Here is a 22,317-nt window from a genome sequence, read left to right as displayed (position 1 = left end):
TAACCTCTACCTGACAGGCTGAATGAGTATCAGTCAGTAAGTAAAGTGCTTTTAGAAATTAACTGGTGAAACTTTTTGGCTATGTTTCACTCAAACTAAATATCTGATCATTGTAATGTAGGATTCACATACCTAACAGAAATATGTATCATTATTGTAATTACAAGCAAACTTGGATTGTACAAACCCACAGAAATATGTGTATCTGACAAACTGCCTTACCAAAGCACACAATTGTAAATTACAATTCTTTGTCTAAGATAGCATGTAGCTTAAGGGGTAAAGTTGCACATTGCCTTCTTACCTGTTCTCCTTTGCCACCTTTCATGCCACGCACACCCTCTGCTCCCTTTTTTGACATAGAATTATACATTAGTCAAGCTGCACTCTATAGAGTTTGGAAGGTAAACAGCTAAATTAAATAAGTCATCTTACCTTAACTCCACGAGGCCCTGGATAGCCAATAGAACCTTGAGGACCAGGGTGACCCTATAAACACAATAACATTATGTCTGTATTTACCCTATCAGAAGAGCACCATCTAACTGTTATGCTAGATGCCTTTTTTCAACCTCCAAAAAGCAGTGAAATGAGTACTGACTGTCCTGTACATGTCATTCTAGCTTCATGAGTTACTTTGTAAACTGGAAACAAAGAAAACAATTTACTACTCCAACAGGTGGCAGTATTGCTCTGTCAAGTTAATGTCACAAAACAGGAAGAAGTATGCTGACACTCAGTATGAAAATACATCATAGCAGCGTGGAATAGCTATCTGTGTATGAAGTACAGATGAACTGCCCCATAACCTAGGGTTAGACTACAACTTTTAGAGACTGTAATTGTGGACTGATTTTACACAGATAATATTTTAGGTTCTCAACACACCTGCAGTAAAATACAGGAAATATAATATATTATATAGCATTTTCAAAAATGTCCACTGATTAAGTTTAGATGGCTTAGTCCTAACCATCTTAATTATTTAACAGTAGATTTACATATGAATTAATGGTAGGAAGTCAACAATGACAAAAAAAAGCTGAAGTTGGTGCTTGTTTGCGACACTAAAGGTAACTGATGCAAGCTGGTATGGTAAACAATCTTTGTATCATTCATTATGGAGAAAAAATCTCACACATGTATTGTTCAGTGGGCCTAATACTGTTGGATCTTTAGATCTGAATTGTCAACATAGCCATCATGATAACTGTATGGAAAGGTTGACTGATAACACAAAGGTTGACTGACAACACAACACCCATTCTTAGAACACACCTAAGCAGGAACATGCACTTCTGCAGTGTCAAACAAGGACACACAGTAATCCACTCTCACAATTTCAGCTATTTCTGCCCCATCATCACCAACATTATCTACCAACACATACACATGCTCATACATACACTTACTACTGCAATACATTTCTCCTTTCCGATCTTTCCTTCAATCTCCTCATACTTTAAATCATGAAATCTGATTAAATGAAAAATATGGTCATCTGACATGATCTGATATAAAAAGACAAGTTTCAGCTTGTTTCACGTTCACAATGAAACTCACAAAATACAAACACAAAGTATATCCCTTACAATCCCTCCTTTTTCTCCATGAGGACCTTCTTTTCCAGGATGTCCCTATGTGAAAAAAAGAAAAATCAGTTCACAATAAAACAATACTAAGAGATCAAACTAGTGAAATAAAAGTAGTTCATTTATTTACATTTCACATGTTCATTTTTTTTTTTAAATCCAATAAATGTTTGTATTAATTGCATAATTCCTTGTTCTTTCTCCCCATTATTATTGGTTGCGACATAACCCAGGTGTCTCTGATTGCCTCTAACCAGGTCTACTGGGTTAATCAGGGAATTAGCGGCCTTTTTATAGCCTGATGAACCAGACCCACATCAAGATGTAGGGTCTGGGAACTCACCATTCACAGTGCTCAATCCGAGGGACGGGATAAACAGTTGTCTTTCAAATTCCCTCTGCACGCAATAGGATAGCGCTACAACTCAAACTTTTGAGTTTTGATCAAACTTTTGGCAACTTAAAAAAAGGTTAACTCGTGTCACGCTGCTCACCAGCAGCAGCATCCATATTCTTAGTTTTTCAAGTAGAAGGGAATTCACATGGAACCGTCTTAACTCTGCTATCATTATAATAAGCCCGCCCACTGACTCTATACAAGATGTGATAGGCCTGATCGAAGTTTAATTTTTTGAGCTCGCAAGCGAACGGCGAGTTGCTACTACCCTGGCTGCAAATTACATTTGCTGCCGCTAGGGTGCGTCTAGATTTCTAGGCTAGCCTTTTTATACTCAGCAGGACAAACTCCAGGCAGACTGGCTTGAGCTACTGAAGAGTGGAGACCAGACATCTACTAAGTGACCTTTTTTTTGTTTGCATTTTTACTGAACTTAGAAACCCCTTTTTTTGTGAAGTGAAGTGAAACTACGACGGCTAGAACAGGAGCAAGGACCTGAATACAGAGTGAGAGTCACAACAAAGAGGACTGGGTGGCTAGATCAGTGGCAGGGACTGCACTTCTCACTAACATTGGCTTTTTTTTTCTCTCTCTCTCTCTCTCCCTTGCCTCAGGAAAAGCCAGCTCGAGTCCCCTGGCAGCCTCTGCCCAGCATGGTGAAGATTTGAGTAAGTTTGTTTCACCGCAGCTCCTGTCTCTGCCTGCTCTGTTCCAGTTGGATGACCCACTGTTCTGTCTTGCAAGGCCAGATGGCCACAGCTCCAAATCAAAAAGCACCTTAGTTGAAGCATAGTCTTACACTAACTGAGAGAAATTGTGAAGATAATGAAATGCTTTCTTTTTAAAGGCACCAAGAGCATCATGTACAAAGAGTAGCAAACAAGCATATTCGGGAAATGCACTAAAACTAAACAATGGTTCATAAGATCACTCATTAGAAACTCCACTATTAACATGGACAGCACACAAAAAAACATTAGATGTCTGCTGGGTTGTAGCAAATTGCTAGTTTCCACCCGTATACCCTGGGAAGGTAGATGACGCAATAAAATGGTATAGTACAGTATACAGTACAGATCCATAAAGTCATAAAAATGTACAGTCATTATTTTCCCCCTATCCCACCCCATCTAAAGTTAAAACTAGACCCCCCCCCCCCACATTAGTACAGCAATTCATAGGAGGGAGCAAGTCTGCTTTGTTAATAACCAACGCTTGAGCGTTCAATTTGTGTGTGCTGAACAATAACAATAAAAATGATTATCTATAGCCTATGCATAAAAAGCGAATAGCAAAAAATATTTATTTTTGTTTTTTTAGTGCAATGTTTAGCATGGCTATGACTGTCCCACTTTGTCACATTGGGATTGGGACTAGTTTCACCAAAGAGGACAATAGTACGGTGGCTGGGAAGTGCAAAACAAATTTACGTCTGTGGGTGCAAATTTACAGTGAATTAAACATTTAGCCTACATTTAAAAAATTAAAAAACAACACCCAGATGGAACTGTTGACAGTTCTCTGCGATTTCTGCAGTAAGGAATTTCCATAGGCTACCATTGGAGCAGAGTTCGTCAAGTCTGAAGGATCACCTCCATGTAAAGCAACCCGGAGGTACGAGTTAGCACACCCCTCGTCAAAGTTAACTTTGCAAACTACTTGATATAGGCTACATATGACCGACTAACTAACTAACCGACGAACTCCCTCACTAAATCGTCTGCATTACCTCGGTGTTAGGGTACTGCACATGTCAACAGTAAATGGAAACTTCAGTCATTTGCATTTACTGTGCCATGTTAAAAACCTCTCGTGAGAATCGTGAAACATTACCATAATGTCAGTAGATATAGCTCTTTGGAGATAGGTTTTGCCTGTTGTTAGTCCTTCGCCTCCACAACAAAAGCATTTTCATTGTGTACATTTTTGAACAAGCCATGAGAAGTAGGCCTAGGCTATTCACAATGGCAAAGTAAATTAAAAATAGGCTACCTGAAACTGCATATGATTGCTTTTAAGTCTATAATGATAGTTTGGCTATTCAATCATCTGCTACAATTTGATTTATTTTTTTAAAATACGTTCATAGAAAAAAAGGATGAATGTGATTCATTTAAATTGATTAATCACAGAGTATGTAATTAATTAGATACATTTTTTAATCACTTGACAGCCCTAGTAAATTTGCACCCACAAATGTAAATTTGTTTTGCACTTCCCGGTCACCGTACAATAGCCTACAGTATATGAGCGGCAAATATTGCCGCTATTGCAAATAACGAATTTTCCACTAAACAAAACTAACAGGACAATATTAGTCTAAGATTATAACAAACACGCTGAGTATAAAATAGAAGAAAAATCTACAAATTAATGCACATTCAACTCTTTGTTTGTGTTTGTGCTTTCAGCCCTGTCTGTTGATTAATTTTGGAGGAGGATCTGTTACAGAGGTATGCTCTCTTGTGTAATTCTAGTTATTATTGTTTTGTCCTAAATATCTTACATTTCCTTTTACCTCAAAGTCAATAGACATATTTTTTCTTGGTTTCATTTTAACATCAAAACATCTGGTATTTTAAGAAATGATTTATAAACCCATGGGTGTAGCCTATATTTCGATATAGACCATTAAAACAATACTCACAGGGGGGCCATCTGCACCAGCCAATCCTTGCAATCCTTGTTGACCATTAGGACCCTACATAAAATATACATGTGTCAAACTTAAGTAAAACAGTTTTATTGGGTTGACACGAGACAACTGCATAGTTTACATGTATACTTGCACAGACACAATTTTGTTATAAAGGATGACAAACAGTACATCTTACTTTGAAGATGTCATAGAATGTTTGTATTTGAATGAAAGTATTTTACCTTGCTCTGTATGCATAGTAACTTTGGTCTGTCAAAACATGCACAGATGCTATTTTACTAGCCCATTATGGCCCATTTTAGCAGATATCTAGCACCCCTTATGCTTATCTGGCACCCACATGAATAATTAAGTGAGCTTTGTGCTGATGGCTGCCTCACAGCCAAAGACCAATTACAATAGGCTCCAGCTACTTCTACCTGAATCTCCAACTCAAAGTGGTAACATAACATGTGGAGGGGCACAGTGATCAGAGGGATGTTTGGATCACAGACTGTATTTGCATCACAGTCTGTCTTTGTTCAGATTCACATGTTTAGTGGACATTTCAACGTCATTTCTCTCCCAATCTTCTTGCTGATCAGGGGGTAGTCAACTATTCCTTAGTACTTTTCACTTCTTAAAGGTGTAGCCAGCGATTGTGCATGACGTAGCCTTTGTTTATATTTATTTTTCATAGCAGATGCATTTTGACCAAAACAACATGCATTATATTATAATCAAGGAACAAACAAAACACACCAGAGAGGTAGCTCACCCCTCACTTCAGTATTCTCAGAGAAACTCCACACAGTGTTTCGTTTTTGTTTGGGGGACAGGCTGCCTGTAGTGGGCTGCCTACAGATACTGTTTGTTTTTTTACAGTGTATACGCCTATTACAGGATGGACAACTAGTGGATTGTAAGGAGATTTTTTGCTGAATCTGACAAAAAATGTTAAGGTCTTGAAATCGTATACGATTTCGCTGACTCTTCTGGCATCAGTTCCAGGATGTCATCTGTGATCGAGCGTTATGTCTTGTAGCAGTGTCTTCAAGCGATTTCATCTGCAGTCTCTGGCTATCTTAAACCGCCTACTTGCTTCAAATACTTAGTTTAAGTACAGTATATAGCGCAGCTATTGGGACAATACTAACCATTGAGATGTGGGCACAATGCAAGTAAGCGCCTAGTGTACTGACAGCAGTGTACTGACAGAAGTATGTGGTTTGAGACACAGCCTCTGTCTCTGTAGTCTTTGCAGTCTCTGTCTCTGTCATCATGTATTGAATTTTTCTTAGTCACCCACATACTCAATTGGGTCAGTATTAACTTTAGTACTCAATGGACAATACACCTATGATAGAGAGCTATCCCTAGCAGTGTTGCGCGGGTTTGGTCACAAGCGGCTCGCGGTCGCCCGATATTTTAATCAACCCGACCGCAACTCGGACCACGAATATTAATTAGGACAAAATTATACCCGACCCGCGATCCGACACGCTTATTTACAAAATGTGTGCTTTTGGTTATAGCCTGCATGCAGTGTGACAGTAGGCCATTTCTGTAAAACAAACTAATTTATTTGCGAAACTTTATGCAGTAGAACTACACCTACACGCAGTAGGCATGCAGGACATAATGTTAGCGCAGGAGAGAGGATGAGAATAAGAGCGCAAGCACGCACGCAACCACCAAGGATTAGAACACTAGGATAAGATTTGAAGGCCATGGACATACTGTACATCTTTCTTTCGAAAACAGAAATGGTGAGGCAAGGTAGGCAAGAGAGATACATTGCTGGTCAAAACATTAGCGTAAGAACTGGTTTATAATGCTGAATGAAGCACAAAGCTTTACTAAAGCACATCCACTGTTTAAAGTCACAAACACAACGAACTAAGGTAACTTTTATGCATGCGCGAACCTATACATACCGGTAGATATGGCTGTGTAGTCTGTGCCATAACATTTATTCCTGCAGGCTGCCCGTTTTGGCTGTCATACTTTTAAATGGCTTCGCAAGAAGTAGGTCTATAGACCATAACTTGTACTACTGTCATCTTCTTTAAGAACTTTTCCCAATATTTCCCATAGCCTATATCGCTTTTCCTGAAGGGGTGTCTTTCTTATTTTAACTCGCGTCTTCAGCTTCTTTACTGTTGACTTTACTGTATTGATGCTAGCCTTCTCGTGATATTTTAAGTAGGCCTATTTGTAGAAAATATATATTTAATTATTTTTAACTGACCCGCCCGCAAATGACCCGAATATCATTCAAATATTTTGTTCATGACTCATAACCGCGGGTGACCGCGGTCATCCGCGGGCGACCGCTTCATTTCGGGCAGACCGCACAACACTGATCCCTAGATATCCCTCTGTTCGATCTTCTCTATGATGCTCTCGAGCAGGGGGCTGCCCTCAGTCTGATGGAAATATGTCTGCTGGATACTGTGAAGCATCTGTTTGTCTGTCTGTCTATCTGTCTGTCTGTCTATCTATCTATCTATCTATCTACTCTGGGAAAAAAAGAGACCACTGCACCACAAATCAGCATTTCTACATGTATGACACCCATTCCATTCCAGTGACTGTTGAATTCCAACACAATCACACCTCATTCTACCTAATGAGGTACTGATTAGATGATCATTTGAACCAAATCTTATTTAACAAGGAAAATAATAAAAACACTGCTGTGGTCATCACTATCCTCTTGCAATAGGACCAGCTGAATGGAAAAAAAACAGAGCTTGTAGTACCTAAGACGGCGGTTCATAAGAACAAGCAGCAGACATTGGGTACAACAAAGCTACAGTACGACAGAGGGTGAAAATGACTCTCCACTGACCGGGATTACTGTCAACTCATTTGAATGTCACTCAGCAACTGTACGAACACCAAGTGAGCTACAAAAAGAATGGTAAATCGCTGGGGGGAACTGCACGGTGAGAACGGTTCGAAACGGGCTCCTAGGGGCTGGGCTCAAGTCGTGTAAAGCTAAAAAAAAGCCCTTCATCAATGAAAATCAAAGAAGAGCCAGGCTGTGATTTGCAAAATACCATAAGGGTTGGACCATAGAGGACTGAAGTAAGGTCATCTTCTCTGATGACTCTTTTTCAATTTTCAACTTTGCCCAACACCTGGTTGTCTAATGGTTAGACGGAGACCTGGAGGAGACTACAAGCCACAGGAGGATCAGTGATGATTGCACCCAAAACACACCCATGACTGATTAAGAAACATAAGAACAACCCTTTGAGCCCAGTGGCCAGCGTTTGATCACAAAATCACACCATTAAATTAGTGAATGTCACTTGATGTCCACGCCTTTAATGTCTTTAAACATTGCGCCTCTGACTAGACGTTTCAGATTGCTAAGATAGGGCCCTACATCTTTTTTGTTTTTTTGCTGCTCACTGCACCAATTTTGAAGGTGCATTTCTCACAGCTTAACCGAGCTAGATAGATAGATATATATAGAGATAGAAGGTTGGGCTTGTGGAACTATAGGCTACATGGTCCTCGCTTTAGATTGGGGGGCTGCAAAATGTACTACAAATAGGTAAGAAAGGTCTTTGTCTTATACACCATTAACAAGTATTAACAAGCTGCTTGTTAACACTTACAAGCTGCATGTTAACAGTTACTTAATGTTATTAAAGAATAACAACAGTTAACTAACTGTTAGTAATGAATTGTTAACTGCTTATTATGCACTGTTATTACCTAATAAGCACATGTTAATCTAAAGCGTTACCCAAAATGTTTATTCGGGAGAAATGTTGTCAGTAGTTGATAAATTAAAACAAAACTGTTCTTTTTACTTAAACACATACCTATAAATAGTAACATTACAGAAACTGATCATTTTGCAGAGGTCTCTTCATTTTTTCCAGAGCTGTAGGTCATTTTGAAGTTGCATTGAATAAAAACCTCAGATAAATGATGATGATCTATCTGTCAGTGGTGGAAGGGGGTGTTGAAATACAGTAAAAAAGATTTCGGGGTGGGGTTGCTGCCTGCAAAAAATGTGAGAACCCCTGTCTGTCTCTCTGTCTCTCTCTCTCTCACTGTCTGAGTTTATGGTTTCACTTCACTCAGCAGTACTCTGGTCCAAAAGCATGACAACCCATGGAATCTGCTACATCACTTATTTCAGTGGCTGGAAAAGAAGCTCTTTGCAATAATAAACGACAGCTATGATTTAGAGGTTTCACAGGGTCTACTTACTTTCTCACCAGGTGGACCAATAGGGCCTTGTGGGCCTGGCAGTCCCTAAAAGATCACATAGAACTTATTAATTTAATTATTTGTAAATAAAATGTAAATATGTCTACATGTTTGAGACTGTGGTGATAAATAATGCTACATAAGGCCATGCATCCACAATGTTATTTAACCATTTTCTTTCTGAATACAGAGAACTTGGCTCAGCTCAGCACAGCAATGCTGCTAAAGTAACAATTAATATAACAAACGGAGCCCTCTCTCAGAGAAAAATGACAGAAGGAAAAATAAAGAAAACAAGCAATTCAAACATACTTGTGGACCAGGTATACCCTGCTGACCAGCAGATCCTGGCTCTCCTTGTACACCCTAGAAAAGATTTTTATTTTTATTTAATCAGGTTAAATACAACTTAAATATAACAACTACAGTAATTTCCCGTGTATTAGCCACATTGTGTGTAAAAAGCAGGACAGTGTTTTATATATTGTAATTAAGACAAAGAAATAAATAAGACAAAGAAATCCATGTATTAAACATAGCTGTGTATTAACCACAGTGCCCACTAGCCCAATGGATCAGAATCAGGTTTTGCTTTAATCATAAAAAAGAATGAAAAAAATAAATGCATTCCCATGAATAGCCTGCCCCGTGTACTAACCTCACAACTGATGAAATTTTGCAAAATCGGTTAATCAGTTGTGAAATTACAGGTAACTATTTTATACTTGAAAATTCAGATATTCCTGTGCAAGTGGAAATCCCCGTTGTTTACTTTATCTCTCCTTTTTCATGACATTGATCTATTACTGTTGTATAGATTAAATAATGATTAAAGCAATAAGCCCTGTGAGGCTGTAGAATGCATTGATTTTAGAACAGCACTGCTTCGCATCATGCTGAACATTCCCCCTTAGCTGTTTTAATATCACTGGAACGTACGGCCTTACAGGGTGTTTTATAATACATAATGGTGTTTTACAGGTGTTTTAAATGTATAGTCCGCCAGCCAGTATTGGAAAATAAATTCCAAGTGACAAACACAGGCAGTGGCTCAGGAGGTAGAGGATTTGTCCAGCAACCGGAAGGCTGCCGATTCAAGCCTTTCCTCCTGAATCAAAGTGTCCTTGAGTAAGACACATAACCCTAACCCTAACCCTGACACATAATACATAATGGTTGGCCCTTTGCATGGCAGCCTCTGCCATCGGTGTATGATTGTGAATGGGTGAATGTGAGGCATGAAACTGTAAAGCACTGTATAAATGCAGTCCATTTACAAACAGGACCCCAATGCACAGCGGAGGAATTCATTTCAACGTCTTACATTAGACTACCTTTTCACTATCACACAATTTATGGAGATGTGCACTATCCAACCACTAAAAAGTATAATGACCATATAGATGACAACAATGGTGACATGTGTTCTTGTGTTAATGAAATGGTAAATAGTGGTTCCCTCATGTGCTGACATTAAAAATAATATCACAACCCATAAACTATAATTACGCAAAATATATATTCTAGTTGGTAATATCTTGACTTGGATCACAATACTGCTGAATATTTTTTTTAATTCATGTTTTACATGAATCCCATCTAAATGTATATTTATTGTGTGGTTTTCAGGTTGTGATTATTCTGCTTATAAATTATACCATATTTCCTTTGGGTCCAGGTTGACCATCTAGTCCTGGAAGACCCTGAAACAGGACATCAAAACTTCAGGTAAGGACATTGACACAAATAAACCTAGATACAGAAGTGACATAAAGCACCATAACATCTGACAAACCCGCTGTCCAAGTGGACCTGCAGATCCTCTAGGACCCAACAATCCTCTAGGACCCTATATAAATACAAAACATATAAAGAACACATTAAGATATAAAGAACACATTAATAAATAAACATATAAAGAACACATTAAGCTTAAGAACACATGACTTAACTAATTGTTTGAATGATGAAATAAAATGGCTGATGAACATTCTGAAAATGCTTGAGAATGTTAAAATCCAAAATACTTACGCTCTCTCCTTGCACTCCTCTCTGCCCCACCTCTCCATCCTCTCCCTGTAGATAACATTGTATGGTGTGAAGATTAAGGTTTAAACATAAACCAAACTCATTAGATTAGGAACAGGGGGAAAAGCAACAGACACTCACTCTGGGACCATCCTCTCCTGGAGGACCAGGTGGGCCAGTTGGACCTGATTCACCCTGTCAGAGATGAAAACGGGTGTGGTCATCAGTTCCTGCTTAATTTTGGATGATACTGCTATTCTTGGCTTGCTTTTGAAGATTTGAAAATCACTGATAAGTAAGCTATTAGCTTAATGTCAATGGATTATTGTGTCAGTGAGTCTAGCATCACTGTGGCTTCTCAACAGTGTTGCACTATTGTAATAAGTAAAACATCTAAAATGTTTTGACTACATTATGTGAACACTTAATCAACAGAAATATAACTGGTATATATATGACATATTAAAAAAAAACAATGGGCCAGATTAAACAAATGTTGGTACCATGATGCACTGAATTGTTATTAGCAAAAGCAACACACCCCAAAATACTAAATGAGGACATAGCTGTGCAAATATTCTGACACATGGCCAAAGCAAGTTTAGTCCCAACTTCCGTTCACACCATGTGAATGCATGTTTGTGTGTCTTGCATGTGTAATTTCATCAGATTCAGTGGGCGTTTTATTCATGTTTTTTTTAGATCCTCAACTTTGAAACGTGCTTCCTTGCAATTGAAAAAAAAACAATTTGTGAACCATGAAATTTCTTTTGTTGAAGTTTCTTTTGTTATTCTGATAAGAGAGCTCTCAACCACTAAAACAGTTTTTAGCTTTTCTAAGAGAAAAGCAAAAAAGAATACACTGATGAAAAAATCAATCAAGGTACTAACAAAATGAATAAAACAAAACATGGATAAGAATAAAAATACAGTATAAGAGGACATTTGTTCTTATTGCCTCCTGTATATGAGGCCCATTGTACCTTGTTAAAAGTCTACTGACAAAATAAAAGTCACAAGTAACAACTCAGTAGTTCTTATGTGCATCCCAATGATATGGTATTTATACTTATAAGTATATATACTCTTTTGATCCCATGAGGGAAATTTGGTCTCTGCATCCATCCGTGAATTAGTGAAACACACTCAGCATACAGTGAGGTTAAGCACACACTAATCCCGGCGCAGTGAGCTGCCTGCAACAACAGCGGCGCTCGGGGAGCAGTGAGGGGTTAGGTGCCTTGCTCAAGGGCACTTCAGCCATGCCTACTGGTCGGGGTTCGAACCGACAACCCTCCGGTAACAAGTCCGAAGCAATAAATAAGAATATAATATAATATAATATAATATAATATAATATAATAATAATAAATTATTTAAATGTGTTGATTTAGAATTGTATATCCCACACAATCAAACATTTAAACTAAATTGTCCAACCCCTTACCCTATGTCCCTTGTTACCAGGAAGCCCGGGTAGTCCATCAAATCCACGATCACCCTGTCAGATTCAAACAATATTAATGGCAAGAGAAGGTGCATGATTTGAGTACATTCATACATACAGTATATGAATGAAAGTATGTCATTTGTCTAAACTTTCTTTGTAAACATGGTATTTTGGGGTAATTTTGAAAGCATAAAGGAAATACCTTGGCCCCTGACTCTCCAGGTACACCTCGGGCTCCATCAGCCCCTCCACGACCCTTTAATATGGACAACAATTGTAACAACATTAGATATCAGAATGAAATTAAATTAAGTCTCTTAACTCTAATTTAATAGTATGTCTCTAATCACTATAATTTCATCTAAATTATCATTATTTCCTATATCCATTTGGACATAAAGTTGTGCAAGGACTGATAGATAATACACTTTTCATTCTTAACTCCACCAGTAGGCACAATACATACATGCGGGCTCTAATTTGAAACCGCAACAAGCACTGCAAACAGATTTCGGTGCTGTGGCAACCGAACAATGAAAATAGCTTGTGATGCCAGTATTTGATATGCGAGGGTCTGGTTCTGACTTTTGGACCAATTGCAGGAGGTTGAAGCAGACTATCCTTATCCAGTATTAGATGCTGTCAGTGATTCTGGAGGATGTTACGACCATTGATATTTTAACCAAAGCAAGGAGTGTAAGCCTACATGTAGTTAAGGTGGATGGAGGGTGACGTTTCTGTAGTCACTCTTGGTCTCTGACCACTATGATTTTATGTTGTGATAGATGGAAGGATTGGCCTGAATTGCCAAGAGTAATGTCTTAGTGAGATTTATCTGAATGTGAAATCTCTGTGGGAATTTGATATACAAGCTCAGAAACAAGCTGAAAGCAATACTGAGACTATGGGGTCATCTGCCAGGAGACATAATTATGTAAGGGATAATGGACGACAACGCAAGTGGCAACAGTGGAATAAGCGGGATAATGGACTCCACGGTGGTCTGTTCATTGAAGTTAATGCACGGACGAGGTTGTAAAACGGCCCCGACGCGAAGTGGAGGGCCGTTTAAACCTCGTAAGGTTTAATTGCTGAGCAATTAATTTGCTCAGCCTGTACGTCTAGTATCAAACCATAGGGATTTCTATTGGCTGACGCCGTGGACTTCATCCAATCACAGCGCTCTATTTTGTTAGAGAGTCTTAAGGCGGGCTTAACAGGATAACGACAGTCCTGCGATGGTGAACAACAAGGAAGGTGGCTATGGCGAACGAAGAGCGGTTGTTTGAATCGGCGTTGGCGTCAACTTTGGAGGAGTTGGACTTGTGCTTTTCTTTGAAAGTTGAGCAACACAATGCACTTCAGAAAGTCATTCCTTTCGAAGAAGGATGTATTTGCCGTTTTGCCGACCGGATACGGATATGGTCGTAGCGCTGGCCTATTGCATGCCTAGGCAGTTTGAAAGACAATTCTCTGCCCGCCCCTTGGATTAAGCGAGGTGAATGGTTCGATTCCAGACTATACATTTCAATGATATAGGATGGCCCGCCAGGCTAATAATTATATTATTAAAAAAGAATTACACAACCATATTCATACTCGACAAGGTGTTGGAACACAGCCTTCAACTTTTCCGACCTTTTTAGGCATCCATGTAAAACTAAAAAAAGGAAACCTCAGAAAAGTAGAATATACAGTATATTAAAATAAACAACTAAAAACATGAAACATTCCAGGGGTCCAGAATGTAAAATTGTTTTGAACTTACTCTTTTTCCTGCTTTCCCAGGCATGCCAGTAGGACCTTGGATACCTCTGGGTCCCTTTAAATTTAAACATAATAATAATGTTATGTTTAGCATACACAATAATTTGTAGATCAATCATTTGTAGATGTGTAATCAATCTAATACAACAACAACAACAACAACAACAACAATAGGAGTAGCAATAGGAGTTAGTTAAAAACCTGAACTTATTTACTGGGAAACAACAGTTCAATACTGTGGCATGTCTCCCAGTAAAAAAGGTCTAGCGACGTCCATGGTATTTACTATAAATTAAACTCACTCTTCTCAGAAACAGCAATAGTCCTAAACATATTTTTGATACTTTATGGATCATCCTGCTGTACCTGGGGTCCAGAAAGTCCAGGGTCACCTTTTCGCCCTGGGGCCCCTGGGCCACCCTGAAGACAAAAGCAAGCCAAACATGCTTTGAACCTGGGAACTTCATTAATCTATTTGCACATTTATTGAGATTACTGGACTGGTATATAGAGATTATCCACAAAATAAATCTTAAAAGTGTAATGATCTGGAGATAGGATTTCCCAGTGCCATCCAGAAGATAAGAGCCATATTAGGACCTATTTAGACATTTTAAGAAGTACTGTAGGTCAGGATCATATTTGGAAAAAAGTTGAAAGGTTTATAACTTACCACTGGTCCGGGTCTTCCTGTGAGACCAAGTGGTCCAGGAGCGCCTCTCATGGTAAGCTGTAGTAAAAAAAGAATGTCATCTTTACTACATGAAAAATGTGTACCTTTACTGTGACTAACATGAAAAAGTGGTTTAAGAATGTAAAACTATGTTAGTGTAATGTTTTCATTCATTTGTGCTAAAGTACAGTTAGATTTCAAATGTATTCTTCACATTGTTGGGACGCTTTGTAAAATGTGAATAAATCATATCAACCCTTACAGTATATTTAATTGAGCCATAGGTTTATGCAACAGTCATGCTCAGTTTAGATAGTCTGTTAGTCAAGAGTTTAAGTTTATGATTATTTTTATCGTAATACATTCATGTCACTGGCCTATTAAAGAATAAAACTACTGTACTTTTTTCTTTCATCACAATACTGATACATTTCTATTGCATTCTATGTCTGATATGCATCTTATTTAATGAAAATTAAAAGCTACATCTCCAAATGTAAGGGCACTGACTCACCCTGGCCTGGGATAAAATTGCTTGTGCTTGTGCCTCTTGGGCAGTAATAACAGGACCTTTAGCAGCATTTCCACCAGCACGAAACTGAAAAGATAAGAATGAAAATATATATATATATCCTTCCATTTCAATTTGACAGCTCTACAGCCTCTCATGTCCTACTCCACAGCTAACAGTATAGGATGGTTCAAAAGAATGGCTGCCTTCACCTGCTGGTCACTAGTGTACATTTTCCATCTGTTTCTTTGTAATTACAAAGCTGTGGCTTTCAAATGTTTTGCATACACTTGTGTATGTATGTATATTCAGGTTCAGGTTACTTTGTTTGTACCCATAGATAAATCTGGTTTGCAGTAAAGAGTCCTCATTAGACACAAATGTATAAAATAGACAGGACAGGTATTATGCAAATAAGACCATGACCTAAAAGTACTCAGGGTTCATTCCTTTCTAAAACATTGAGGGCCAGATGTACTAATACTTTTGCACCCACTTCAGGTGTATTTGTTTCGCAACTTGCATGTAAAAAAATGGCGAGGTACAGTATGTAAAAACAGGCCGCAATATCGCACACTGTTACCTGCACACAATGTAAAAGCGCAGACTGCCTGTCGCAGGAGCTGAGAATGTCAAATTGCGCTTTTCCGTCTCATGCATATGCATTCATAGGAGGGTCAGGGGAACGTGAGAGTTTTGTGTAAAAGGATGGGAGCATAAGCGTAAAAGTGTGTGTGTGTGTGAGGGGGATATGGTGTAATGGCGTGGGGGGGGGGGGGGGGCTGTAATGGTGTGTGTGTGTGTGAGCAGGGGGTACCGGTGTGTATGTGTGTGTGGTGGGATGTAATTTAGTGTTTGTGTGTGTGCGTGTTGCGGGAGGGGGCTGTAATGATGTGTGTGTGTGTTACAGTAAAAGTGTGTGATTATGTGTGTGTGTGTTTGTTCCTGAGTGTGTGTGTGTGTGTGTGGGGGGGGGGGGGCTGTAATGGTGTGTGTTTGTTCCTGAGTGTGTGTGTTTTTCGCTGTGTGGTGTGTGTGTGTGTGTGTGTGTGTGTGTGTGTGTGAGGAGGGGGTACCTGTGTGTGTGTGTGTGTGTGTGTGTGTGTTACAGTGAGAGTGTGTGATTCTGTTAGTGTGTATGTGTGTTTTTGCGTTGTAAGTGTGTGCGTGTGTTTACTGTGTGTGTGTGTGTGTGTGTGTGTGTGTGTGTGTGTGAGAAGAGGGAGTACCTGTGTTTGTATGTGTGTGTGTGTGTGTGTGTTACAGTGAGAGTGTGTGATTCTGTGAGTGTGTATACGTGTCTTTGCTTTGTAAGTGTGTGCATGTGTGTGTGTGTGTGTGTGTGTGTGTGAGGGGGGTATGTTGTAATGATGTGTATGATGTGTATGGTGTAATGATGATGATGTGCAAAAAAGAGGGAAAAAAAAGAAGAAAAACCCTGATGAGGTGTGAGGTTGATGAGATTAGGTATGAGGAAGAGTAGGACAGTTCTGCATCCTGAGGTTGATGAGATTAGGTATGAGGAAGAGTAGGACAGTTCTGCATCCTGATGGCTTGTGGATAGAAACTGTCTGTGTATCTGCTGGTACAGGTCCACATGCTCTTGTGCCTTCTACCAGATAGTAGGAGGGTGAAGAGTGTGGCTGGGATGACTGGGGTCAGCAAGGATCCGCTTGGTTTTTCTCCTGCAGCACTGGTTGTAAAGGTCCTGAATATTTGATAACTCTTGCTCTAAGTCCTTATAGTGCGCTGCGCTGACCTGACCACCCATTGCAGAGCTTTGCGATCATGTTACCATACAATGCTGTGATGTTGCCAGTCAGGATACTCCCAACGGTACAGCGGTTGGTCAGTATTTCAACGTCCATACCAAACTTCCGCAGCCACCAAAGAAAGTAGAGCTGCTATCTTGCTGTCTTTGTGACCATACCTATATAGTGTGACCAGCTCAGATCCTCACTGATGTTAGTTCCAAGTAATCTGAAGCAGCTGACTCTTCACTGCTGTGCCCCCAATGTAAATGGGTGTGTGCTCCTCTTCCTCCTTCTGCTGTAGTCCATTATCAGCTCCTTGATTTTTTGGATGTTGAGCAGCAAGTTGTTGTCCTGGCACAAAGATGTCAGGGTTGCCACCTCTGCTCTATAATAAGACTCAATACAGCAGGGCATCAGTGCTAAGTGTTAGAGTGGAGGAGATGGTTGTTACCCAGCCGTACCGCCTACTGTATGTCCTGTCAGTCAGGAAGTCAAAGATCCAACTGCACAGGGAGAAACTGATGTTCAAGTCTCTCAGTTTCATGATAAGCCTGGATGGAACTATGGTGTTACAGTAAAAGCAGATCTGTAGTTGATGAAGAGCATCCGTACATAGGTGTTTTTCTTATCCAGGTGAGAGAGAGCAGTGTTCAAAGCAAATGCTATTGCATCGTCTGTGGACCTGTTTGACCTATAGGCAAATTGGAGTCTGTCTAATGTAGAAGACAGGGAGGATGTAATATGATCTTTAACTAACCGCTCAAAGCACTTCATGACAGCAGAGGTGAGAGCAACTGGGGGATAATCATTAAGGCAGCTCACTGTTGATTTCATAGGGACTGGAATGATGGTGGTCCTCTTGAAACATGCAGGGATAACAGACTGAGACAGGGAGAGATTAAAAATGTCCATGAAGACCTCTGCCAGTTCAGATGCACATGACCTGGGCTGTTCAGGTCCTAGAGCTCTTTCAGATAACTGAAATGGGCAGGAATCTCGCTTTAACAGAGACTCTGACCTGACGTCATTTTCAAAGCAGGCATAGAAGGAGTTCAGCTCCTCTGAAGAGAAGCAGACACCTCCTTTGTTCTGTAGCCCTTTCCTCTATAGTCTGCAATTGTGCTTAGCCCACTCCACATGTCCCTGGTGTTAGAGTCACTGTAGTATGATGCCACCTTTTCCCTGTACTGTCGCTTAGCCCTTTTAATTGATTTCCTCAGTTCATAACGTGCTTTACTGTACTCACTTGGGTTTCCAGAATGGAAGGCAGCTGTCCGAGCTCGGATTGCTGAACAGACCTCTCTGTTCAACCATGGCTTCTGATTAGGAAAAGTTCATACAATCACCCTCGGTACAATGTTATCAATGCATCTGCATCATGGTTTTGCATCTGAACTCTTCATATGTAGCCCGCTACATACTAGTGTAATCTATGGACCCTTTCAACAATAAAAACAAAAACAATGCTTGAACGTTCTATTTGGTTCCCAATCTACTTCCTCTGCATTAAGATAACAACGGAAGCCTTGTGGGGCCAACTATGATGCTGATAATGGAACTCTCTTGAAAGGGTCTATAGTGTACTATAGTGTAATCATTGATGTTATCAGCAACAGTCCTACAAAAACTACCTTGTCTGTTGTGTGGAAACAGTCACGCAGGACCGCATCTGATTGATCATTTCAACCTCTGTCTATAGGCTGGCAGTAGCAGGACTGAGGAGTAATCCAATTTGCCTAAGGCTGGGCGGGGGTGGGTTTTGTAGGCATGATTGTATGGTGTGTAGGCGTGATCCAGAATGTTTTCACCTCGAGTTGGAAAGCTCACATGTTGAGGGTACTTCGGTAGAACTTTCTTGAGGTTGGCTTTATTGAAGTCACCAGCTACCATGAATGCAGCCTCCGGATGCAGAGTTTCGTGCCAATCGATGATTTCATATAGGTCGTCCAGCGCCTGTGTGGTGTTAGCATGTGGTGGAATGTGATGCGATGAAAAAGACTTCTGAGAATTCCCTGGGTAGATAGAAAGCCTGCATTTGACCTTGAGATGTTCGATGTCAGGAGAGCACCCTGTCGATGTCGCTTGCAAATCCACACACCAGCATTTGTTAACCAGAATGCAAACTCCACCTCCTCTGTACTTGCCCGACTCAGTTGTTCTGTCCTGTCGATGAATGGAAAGTCCCTCCAGTACAATGACAGTCTGTGTCAGTGAAAACAAAGACATTGCAGTTCTTGATATCCCATTGAAACGGCAGTCTGTTTTCCAGTGGTTGGACGTTGGCAAGGAGAATGCTAGGAAGGGGAGGACGATGTTGTCTTTTCCTCAATCTGACCAAGATCCCGGCCCTTTCCCTCTTCTCCTCCTGCGGCGCTTCTTCAGTCAGCTTCTTCAGTCAGCTTCTTTAGTCAGCTTCTTCAGTCGATCAATAAATATAAATTAAATAAAAGAGTAAAATAAATAAAGTAGAAAAAGTAAAAATAATAAAAAGTATAAATTAAATTAAATAAAAATACAGAAATAAAACACCCTTACCTACACACACTTATTAATCTGTGTAATACATGATTTTTTTTATATTTTAGCTAACAGTTCCCTTATTCATTCCCAGGGATTTCCTACACAACAAGGCTAATGGTAATATTGGTCATAATTTACACAACAAGGCTAATGGTAATATTGGTCACAATTTACACATTGATACTAATTTAATTGGGAGACAACACAGGTTCTTTTATGCAAGGGCACAAACCTTTTTTTATCACAAGAGCATAAATTTCAGAGCAAACTGTGGCTGCAAAACATTCATTCATTCATTCTTTTTTATCCTCCTCATTTTCAGTGAAGATGAGATTTCAATGACAATAAAACAACCAAAGAAATAGTAGACAATAGCTGTGGTGAAATGTAAGCCTAAAAATAAACCAAAATAAAATAAGCAATACAATACAAAAAATTATAGAGGGGGGAGAAACAATCTTAATTTTTTTTTAAAAACTAATAAAACTAATAAAAAATTAATTAAAACAGGTCAAAACTGATGTAGGAGGATTTGTGACTACAGATCTGAATGGACAATACGAAAGCAGAGAGTTATTTTTTACAGTGCATTGGAGATTATTCTAGGAAGTAGGGGCATTATAGCAAAAGATTGACATTCCCACCTTAGAATGAATATGAGGAACCTTGAGCATCAAACAGTCATTTGATCTGGTCTGATAGGGACCAGAATTCCAAACAAGCATATTTGAAACATAGCATGGTAGCTTCTCAACAATGCCTTTGTAGATTAATAAATTATTTGTACGTCCTGCTAATGATGACAAACCCACTTTATCACAGGATACAATGGTAATTTGACATTACACTGCAAAAAATTAAATCTGTCACTATCAATAATCTCTATCACCCATTTGTGTAAAGGTGCCACATGCACCAGTTTCCAGGCTCTAGGAAATATACCCATCAGAATGGAAAGATTAAAATGGGTTATAAGCTCTGTGATAACAGGAGCGGACAATTTAAGAAAAAAATATCTTATTTAACTCCTATCGTACACCCGGAGCAAAGCACGATGCAAGGCTTGTTCTTATCTTACACCCAATGCAGTGATTCATTTTTCGCTATGCGCTTCACTTTAATTAAACATTGCGCCCTGGGGTGTGTCAATTAACGAAACAGGTGTGGTCTTGCACATGATCCAAAAATCACTATCTTATCGTTATATTAACACTTTGAGTGGTAAAAACGCAATATTGTGTTTTTTGTTCCCATGCGTTGAGTGCCAAAAATGCAATATTGCGTTTTTAGCTTTTTTTTTTTAATTACGAAAATAGCCACTCCTTATGTGCGACTTTGGGAACTCTATGATGAATAGAACTGAAATAGATGACAATCGAAAACTCATGAAAACGCACAATCTGGACATTTTATCTGGACATTTTATCATAACTGCCTTTTGATGGTTGCCACTTTGGGTTGAATCAGTGACGCATGCACGTCAGGTCAAAACCAGGCCATTTATTTTCATGAGTTTATCACTAGGTAGCAGTCTCGCCAGGTCTCGTCACTTCTCGGGAACTTTACAGGCAACACTTCTCAGGTGCTAAAGGGGAAAATGAAAAAGTTGAAGAAAAAGATATTGCAGCAGGTGTGTTTTCGCCAGACAACGTTGGATGAGTCCACCTTTCTACTAAGACAAGATGACTCTGACCACGACAATCAGGGGAGACCAGCATCACCACAGAATCAGAGGAGACCACACACCAGGTCAAACGAATGTGCAACCTATTTAATAACTATGAATAAGGGGTAATTAGGAGCTTACATAGGGGAAATTCTTCATTAAGGGTCTAGTAAGGGTAGAATAAGGTCTTGCCCTTATTCATAGTTGTTGCATATGAATTATGACCTAAATATGCATGGCTCAGTATGGGGCTTGTAAAGTGGTAGTACCACAAGAACAGTTTTCACCTCTAATAATACTTATCAAAGATGCTCTTTTCAAATGGAACTAGACACTAAACCACAAGTACATATAGTGTACAAATAACTCATAATTAAGTCTTTGTAATGCAGAATATGTTCCCTATTCTAAAGTTTGGTCTAAAACTGTTTTTTGTATTTGTGCTAACTTGGCTGTCTGCTTCTTCTTCTTCTCCTTGTGTGCGCTGCAATACACTTAAAAAGTGTGAATAGGAGGCAACTTTAGTTTAGGGGGATTAGGGGGACATGGGGGTTAATAACACATGGGGGTTAATAACACATGGGGGTTAATAAGTGCCAAATTAATTGTGAATTAAATGGGAACAAAAACCCAACTTTAGAATAGGGAACATATTCTGCATTACAAAGACTTAATTATGAGTTATTTGTACACTATTAACACTTGTGGTTTTGTGTTGGGGTGAATTAGGGGTGAACTGTTCTTGTGGTACTACCACTTTACAAGCCCCATGCTAAACCATGCATATTTAGGTCATAATTCATATGCATCAAATTACTTAATAACTATGAATAAGGGGTAATTAGGAACTTACATAGGAGGAATTCTTAATTAAGGGTCTAGTAAGGGTAGAATAAGGTCTTGCAGAATAAGGTATTAATAATAATTAGTGACTTATAATGACTAACAAATGGCTAGTATGCTACTAATATACATGTTAGTAAGCAGCTAATTAATGCTGAATATGCGTGTCTTAATATAAAGTGTTACCCTATTTTTAATACTATAGACTAAATGGTGGATAATTAAGCTTATGCTGAAGTATG

The 22,317-nt window shown here is 39.3% G+C and overlaps 1 protein-coding gene across 2 annotated transcripts in view; it reads right to left on the bottom strand.

Moving 5' to 3' along the window:
* The window catches only part of LOC121705589 (collagen alpha-1(XI) chain-like), a 126,957-nt gene that overhangs the window by 50,897 nt on the left and 53,743 nt on the right, over positions 1-22,317 (bottom strand). For both annotated transcript variants that reach the window (XM_042086647.1, XM_042086648.1), the window contains exons 13-28: positions 15,296-15,379; positions 14,782-14,838; positions 14,475-14,528; positions 14,110-14,163; positions 12,544-12,597; positions 12,339-12,392; positions 11,033-11,086; positions 10,895-10,939; positions 10,659-10,712; positions 10,522-10,566; positions 9,176-9,229; positions 8,864-8,908; positions 4,637-4,690; positions 1,593-1,637; positions 436-489; positions 305-349 (exon numbers count right to left, since the gene is read on the bottom strand). In XM_042086647.1, coding sequence (XP_041942581.1) covers positions 305-349; positions 436-489; positions 1,593-1,637; positions 4,637-4,690; positions 8,864-8,908; positions 9,176-9,229; positions 10,522-10,566; positions 10,659-10,712; positions 10,895-10,939; positions 11,033-11,086; positions 12,339-12,392; positions 12,544-12,597; positions 14,110-14,163; positions 14,475-14,528; positions 14,782-14,838; positions 15,296-15,379 — 852 coding nt within the window. The remainder of the gene's footprint in view (positions 1-304; positions 350-435; positions 490-1,592; positions 1,638-4,636; positions 4,691-8,863; positions 8,909-9,175; positions 9,230-10,521; positions 10,567-10,658; positions 10,713-10,894; positions 10,940-11,032; positions 11,087-12,338; positions 12,393-12,543; positions 12,598-14,109; positions 14,164-14,474; positions 14,529-14,781; positions 14,839-15,295; positions 15,380-22,317) is intronic.

This window comes from Alosa sapidissima, chromosome 3 (genome assembly GCF_018492685.1).
Source record: "Alosa sapidissima isolate fAloSap1 chromosome 3, fAloSap1.pri, whole genome shotgun sequence".
Lineage (NCBI taxonomy): Eukaryota > Metazoa > Chordata > Actinopteri > Clupeiformes > Clupeidae > Alosa > Alosa sapidissima.
The sequence above is the reverse complement of the archived record's forward strand: the minus strand, read 5'-3'. Positions and strand labels throughout refer to the sequence as shown.